Source organism: Drosophila erecta, unplaced genomic scaffold (genome assembly GCF_003286155.1).
Source record: "Drosophila erecta strain 14021-0224.00,06,07 unplaced genomic scaffold, DereRS2 tig00000000-arrow-pilon, whole genome shotgun sequence".
NCBI lineage: Eukaryota > Metazoa > Arthropoda > Insecta > Diptera > Drosophilidae > Drosophila > Drosophila erecta.
In genome coordinates, this window is record NW_020825194.1 from 17,549,939 (window position 1) to 17,557,126 (window position 7,188).

Below are 7,188 nucleotides of genomic sequence, written 5' to 3' on the forward strand. Positions count from 1 at the left end.
TGGCCAACACATGCCACTCCGTTGGCTGGTTGCTTGTTGCATCTTTAAGACGGCGCCAAGTTCTTTGATTTCTAACACCTTTTCCCTCTTTGTTGCTTAGAATAAGAAGGCGCCGCCTTCTGTTGTGAAGTGTGAACATTTGGTGTGAACTTGTAAGAAAACATTTGTTAGCAATGTGATTCCAAGCTGCAAATGCCATCGTTTTTTGGGAAGGAAGAACGAGTTTCGGATCGCAAGTGTTGATTGCTATGCGAATTGATTTGTGAATAAGACTGATAACTTTTGTAACACTAAAGCAGTAAATTGTTACAGAAAGCATGTAAAACTGTTACATCTGCTTTATGAGGGAACAATGATATATATATCCTGCCTATTAACTTACAAGTGCATTCACTTCGCCTCAAGTTTCAATTTCAATTTTCATTTTCATAACCCAAAGAGCAATCATAACGCTATGAAACGAATACCATTGCTGCACATATCTGCTCCGATATACGATTTAACGATTCAAGTTCATGAGCAGTCCTAACGATTCCTCTGTCTAATCAAGTAACATGACCAAAAACTGCAGGGAGATATTTGGTTGGAGAAACCCTTCAAACAAAAGAAACATTTCTTATGCATGCAAGTACTCCGAGTGATTACACATTTTATGTGCACTCACTTCAGACGATGCTTTACGAGACCCCGGACACTGCTTTTGCATACAAATGGTGAATCGGTTGTAAGTATCTATATCTTCGTACATTTATAGTGCGGCGCAGTCGAGAACATTTTTAATGACACTTGTCGAGGAATTCGTTCGCCTCAAATCAAAAACACAATTTGTGCATTTTTCCCTAAATGACTTCTCCGCTGGGTCACATCTTTATTGGATAATGTATTTATATTTGGTATATGTGGATATATAATTTTAATTTCTTTTCATAGGAAAACTGCCCATTAAAGTCGAAAGTGGGGGCTATAAAATGGCGAGATCAGGCCCGAGACCCTTGTTGTGGCCAAAAGGTGTGAATTTTCCGGGCATTTCACCCAGCTCAAGGAGCAAAGGAAGACGAATACGAAAATTGTAATAAAAACTTCCCGACATTAAATGTTTCACTCCATCTATGGCACTTTATGAGTTGGCAATTTGATTTGTATCATCGGAGGTTTTTTATGGGAATTTCTTTCTAAGAGGAAATCCCTTCCCTTTCGCCCCGTTTTCCTCATATACCCTTCAAGCGATGCCAAATATTAGCCGCTGCCTCTTGAGCGATTTCACGAAACGAATTGTAATCATCGCATTGCATCTAAACAGACGCAAGACGTAGGATCTTCAGCTGCGGTTACTTCAAAGTCCTCATAGAGATCCACGGATCGCAGGGCTCTTGCCTCCCGGCATGTGGCAAACAGATGAGAACCTCCAGATGAACCTTCACTTGAACCTGCACAGCCTAATGAAGCCATTAGCAGCGCCTTATCGCAGAGCTCAAGGATCCTCGAAACGAAACAAGTCGGAGCACAAAAGGTCCGTCTAAGTATTGTCTCTGCCTTTACTCGACTGCACCCTGCCCTTTGTTGCGGGGCAACTAATACGCCTAAATTAGATCGAGATCGGGATCGGGATCGAGGTGCTCGGGTGCCTGTGCGGCAGCTGTTGTGCATGTCCAGGTTGCTCCTCCTTCGAATCGCCTGTAGGTGTATCCTGACTCTTGCGGCCAGCCATTAACTTCACTTTCGATGACTTAATTTCTACTTTAGTTTTGGCAAACACACACCAACACAAGCCGTGCTGAATAGCACCTGATGCAGTTGCCTCATTGCAAATTATCGCTTGGAAGATGCCAATTTCAAAGGTCCTAATATGCCAGAGGAACTGTGTGACTTATTTTGTTTCTCCAGCTATGCATAGGTACTCAAAAAGGTTGATTTCACTTACTTTCTGTTATGAAAACGGTTTCTAAATTTAATTTGAGTGTTTATACATTTGTAGGATTGCATGATTCTAAAAAATGTAGTCGTGATTTAGCGTGATGATCCTATGTAGTTATGGGTTCCTTATGCTTTTCTAACCGCAGACATAAATTACATGGAAAATATTTGCCGCTCTACAAATATTGCGGCACTTAAGCACAAATGCTGCCACCCACCGGCCTCCCCTTCTTCGTCGTGCAACACCAATGTCGCAACACTTTCCAGACAATTGCAGTAGCGAGTGCAACAGCGTCGCAAAGTTGCAGCCCCGCGCCTCCCGCATGTTTTATTACTTCCGCGCACTTTCGCTTCGGCAGAATGTGGCATATACTCGTAGTACAGTGTGTGTGTGGGAAAGTTCTCAGTGCGTTTAGCAGTTGGTTAGCGGAGTACCAGAGGAGGAGGAGCAGGAGCATGAGGAGTTCCAGGCGCGGTTCTACATATAGGAATAGGAAGTCAGCTTCCTTCATCCTCCGTTGTCTCTGGCGTTGTTGCCACATTTTGGCGGTGGCTGCGAATGGTTTCCTGGCGGAAATACGTTGCCACAAGTGTGTAAGTGCACTGCAAGAAATGAACCTGGAATTAATGTGTTATTATACCAGTTTAAAAGGCCCAATTAACATATGGCTATGTTTCATGTTGTTGGTACTAAAACTATTATTTAAAGCTTAGGCAACTCTTTCAAAGGACACATTTATATGGTTATTTGTTAAATACATATTTCACTTTGCAGTTTTACACAAAAGTTTGTCACAGTTTTTAATGTGCTTAATGTGCTAACAAGTTAACTTTATTTAAATTTATAAGAAAATCCTTCGAAAAACTTTAAGACGAGTGAATGGGCAATGCGCTGTGTGTGCGTGGACACATGTGGCGCTCAAAAAGAAACAAGAAACTTACGGCTGAGGATGCGGAATCCTTGCCAGGATACATCGCCCAGACCCTGGCAACTGTTCACTTTCACTGTCTCCCCAGCTCCCCCGTCATTTCCTCCCCGCCTGCTGGCTTTTTCATATTTTTTCACATATTTCCTTTTCGCCATTAAAGTTTTACCGCGGCATCTGTCACCGGAGCGCAGCTTTAAAGCCTGCTAAATTTTAATTGCCTCGCGAATTTTCGGAAGGATCCAGAAGGAACGGCGCGGTACATTTGCAAGAAGTGGAGCAACTGAAACTCCATTTTGTAACTCACATTTTTTGCGTTATTGTTTGTCGCTTTTTTGCCGACGTCTCGTTTTTACGCCCAGTTGCAGGTTTGTGGCCTCGTTTTGGCCGCAGCTTCTCAGCCATATATCAGGAATTAATTAGCGAAATGCATTCCCCTAGGGACATCAAAGGGGAAAATTCCTTTTTGGCCCACAGATCGGGAAAAGTGTTCGAGTACCCAGCGTTTTACTGTGGCTCAGAATGGAGGCACTTGCATTGAACATGATGCAAGTGTAGAACAGGCGATTGAATCTGAAAATACGTACTTATTTTGCGGAAGGCAATTTATTATTTTATTACACTTGTAAGTCAGTGCCAGGCAAGTGGTTACTGGTGGTAGTTGACCACAGCGCGGATCCAGTCGACATAGCTCAGCACATCCGTGAAAGAGCTGGCCATCAGGCATTGTCTGTTCGTGAAGCTAGCGATTCCAACTTGGATGAAGCGTTTCGTTTTTCCGAATAAAATCAAAGCGCCCACCGGACCGCCGGAATCGCCGTTGCACAGATTTCTATACTCGTTCCCAGCGCAAAACTGCTTGCTCGTCAGGGTTAGTTGGGCATACAGCTCGCACACCTCCGGTCTTTGACGAACCAAGTCGACGGTCCTGAGTTTGCCACTGTCATTCTCCTTCTCCGTCTTGCCCCATCCAGTGCCAGTCAGTGGGTTCAAGGCGTCGATGTGCCTCCTCCACTTGGTATCTGTTACAATGCAGATGGGCCTCAAGCTGTCTGTGCAGGATTAGGGGATTGGGATGGTTCAGTGTATTCTCCTGGTCCACGTAATACCAACCTGTGTACTGCACTCTCTTCTGCAGACGGAGAATGGCTATATCGTGGATCATCGACACATTATTGTACAGTCGGTGCTTGAAGGCAGTCTCCACATACGCTTCTATTCGATAGGTGCAGTAACTACCGTGGCACATATCATTCGCCTCCCTATCATACTCTCCTAGCCGAGCAACGCTACAGGGTAACATAATGTTCCATGAACCATGTTTTGAATAATTAATTAGTTTAAACCTACAGCTCTGTATCATCGAGGAAGCAATGCGCGGCGGTCAGCACATGTCCTGCAAATAGTATAACAATTACAAACTGCTGCTCGAATAGGTATCCTTATCTACGGTTTGTGATCAGAGTTCCGCCACATATGAATCTGTTGTCAGTAGAGTGGATAAAAGCCATCCAGGGACTCGAAGTTAGGCCGGCGATCTTTGCATACTGGGCCCGCCAAGTTAAGGGATTAGGAGCTCGAATCCCGCAGGCCATATCAAGAAATTGAGCCGATCCCAGAAGCGGGAGTAGAAGAAACGTAAACCCTACCAGAACGGAACTCATTTTGCTACTGATTTCACTCTTTTGCATTAAGAGCCACATCAGGTCGGGCTTATCAGGCTTCGATTATGGGGAGTTTGTTATTCGCTGAAACCACATGCGAGTGTAAACTTAATGGGAAGCTGGAAAATTTATTATAAGAAAATTCTCAGAAATCGCTCTAAAGAAAACAGAGGGTTTTTAAGCCATTAGCAACCATTACTACATATATCGCAACATATAAATCGGAACAGGCTGGATCGGACTACCATATCATAACGCTAACATAGCAATAATTGAAAAACAATTTTAAAAGAACTTTTTACGCTCAGTTGCAGGTTTGTGGCATCGTTTTGGCCACAGCTCCCCAACCAAATATCAATAGGTAACTAATGAGTTTCCTGAATTTTACTTTTCTCCAAGATTTTGCATGATGAAAATACGTGGCACCGATTTTAAAATTCCCCGAGAAGAGAACTAGTTCTAGGGAAACTAAGAGCAATGGTGTTCCATATTACTTCTAATGAAGGTTCTGGAAAACAATTTATTATCTGAATCATTTTCCAGGAAAGCTGGAAATCCCCTGAAACTCGCGGATTCAGCGTTCATAAAGATAGCGGTTCCAATTTGCTATAAAAGTACGAAGTACGAGTATCTTCTACCAAGTGAAACCAACATGTGAACTCCACTTTTCCCGCAGAGCGATTCATTCATTCATGGGGCAGTAAAGTGCTTCCCTGCACCATAGTCTCAACTTGATTATCCGCTTCATCGTAATCCCTACTAGGGATATGGGGAAATTGCATATTCATTGGAACGGCGTTTATTTGTAGGAAAAATATATGAGCCTTTCCAGGAATCAAGATTAAGTTTCACTTATCGGAAAATGAATTTACCAATGAAGCTCATTTGTTTCCGAGTTCTTTTAAAAGCCAAGGAAAGGACAGAGAGAACTGCAACGCCTAAAATATCAAATCTGCTAGTTGCCTTGATTTAGTTTTTAATTTGACTTGAGATGACCTCTCATAAAATACTTATGCAGTAATTATGTGCCAAACCTATTCACAACCGAACTAATCCATCCGGAGTAGGTGCTCAGATCTGTATAGATGCTCGGAGCCCGGCAGGCAAAATCCCCGAAACTTGCTACCCCGTATTGGACGAACCGAAGATCCCCGTAGTAGTTCACCCAGCCCGCAAGTGGTCCGCCCGAGTCGCCATTGCAAGTGTTGGTCTCCTTGTCACCGGCACAGATGTGGCCTTGTATAATCGGGACATTATACAGCTTGCTGCATACACTCCTGTTCATCACTGTGATGAAGGCTTGCTGGAGGGTTTAGGCAGGAAGTTTGTTATCCATAAGTCCCCAGCCGGTGGCCGTGAGCGACATGCCGTCCTCCAGCAAGAGTCTGATCTCCGGCTCTAGGATAATGCAGATCGGCCTGATGTGGTCTTGCAATGAAATGGATCGTGTTTTTTATTTTGGCGCTGTGTAGGAGTCGTAAGCTACCTTCAAAGTTCACGCTTCTCGCAAGCTTAAGTAGGGCGATGTCGTTTAGCATGATCGAGGGATTGTAGTGCTTATGGCTTATGATGAAGCTAACAGGGTAGTCCTCGGGTTGGGATTGGCACCTTAATGTGGCACTGGGCGTAATCTCACTTCCTCCCAAACGAACCGTGCTGCAAGCGGAACATTTCAGTTCCCATTTGAGGAATCATTCTAGCGCGATTTACTCACATCTTCGGAACCGCACCAATGCAATGCGCAGCCGTCAGGACGAATTCTATAGCAAGGATTATTAGTACTGTGCTGAAGAGGATGTCCAGCATACGAACGATGATTTATGAGTGTGCCAGCGCAGAAATATCGATTGTCGTCATGCAGATAGGCCATCCAGGGAAAGGAAGTGATATCAGCATCACTGCCTCCGATGATTCTTATTTGGTAAGCGGATTGCGTCCACATTCCGCAATTCGGCTCCAGAAGTGCAGCTTCTCCCAAGTGGCAAGTCCACTGGCACACGGAGATTGCGAGGAGAACGGCGGCTGATTTCATCGCGACTCAAAGAAATAAAATGGACTGGGCTCTGGGCTAATCGTGCGACTTTATTAATACGTACAACTAAGAGAGGGTTATCAACGGAGTGAAGTCACTTATGTACTTGCGCACTCAGCTTGTTGTAAAAGATTCCTCGCCACTATTTTTGCTAACTTGCGAAGTCTGTCCCTTTCCTCTTAGCCCGTGTTCGTCGACAGGTGAGTTGCCTTAATTAGATTTGAGGCAAATTAAAGGTGCCTTTGCCGCTTTAACCCGTTTTCACCCATCACAGCCGTTCATGGCCACGCCCACGTGGCTGTTGACAGGAGGCGATGACGATGACGATGACGATGATGTCCTCGCTTTCAGCCAGGTGCAAGGATTAAGGGGAAGCGGTGGACGACACTATCGCCATTTTGTTGTCAGCTGCTTTTGGCAGGCGACATCGGCGGAAATGCTGCTGGGAAAGGACGAAGGCGGCTACAAAATGCATGCCAAATTAAACAGTAAATGCATCAGGCCAAAGGAGCCCTCCTCCGGCCAAAAACCAAAAAAGTTGAGGGAGCGAAAAGCAAAAAACATTCGACCAACCAACCGAACCGAACCAAGCTAACAAACAAACGAACAAACAAACAAACAAACAAACATGCGAACGCAGTGTGAAATTTTA

The 7,188-nt window shown here is 44.4% G+C and overlaps 2 protein-coding genes across 2 annotated transcripts; both read right to left on the minus strand.

Annotated features, from left to right (window-relative positions):
* Positions 1-3,488: 3,488 nt before the first annotated feature.
* Positions 3,489-4,504, minus strand: LOC6553062 (serine protease 7). Its single transcript, XM_001980045.1, has 4 exons — positions 4,291-4,504; positions 4,191-4,236; positions 3,954-4,129; positions 3,489-3,892 (listed from the first exon to the last, which is right to left on the minus strand). Exons 1-4 carry the CDS (start codon positions 4,502-4,504, stop codon positions 3,489-3,491), a joined length of 840 nt encoding a protein of 279 aa, XP_001980081.1.
* A 1,021-nt stretch (positions 4,505-5,525) lies between these two features.
* Positions 5,526-6,536, minus strand: LOC6553061 (serine protease grass). Its single transcript, XM_001980044.2, is given in 4 exon segments — positions 5,526-5,932; positions 5,991-6,160; positions 6,219-6,264; positions 6,317-6,536. Coding segments are annotated over 4 exon segments (843 nt in total).
* Positions 6,537-7,188: the final 652 nt, after the last annotated feature.

What these genes read in the sequence shown, in the direction of transcription:
- LOC6553062 (XM_001980045.1), bottom strand. Translation starts at nt 4,504, where the DNA reads ATGAGTTCCGTTCTGGTAGGGTTTACGTTTCTTCTACTCCCGCTTCTG. An exon ending in CGGAACTCTGATCACAAACC is followed by an intron (nt 4,237 to 4,290) that starts GTAGATAAGGAT and finishes TACTATTTGCAG; the next exon opens with GACATGTGCTGACCGCCGCG. An exon ending in GAAGAGAGTGCAGTACACAG is followed by an intron (nt 3,893 to 3,953) that starts GTTGGTATTACG and finishes AATCCTGCACAG; the next exon opens with ACAGCTTGAGGCCCATCTGC.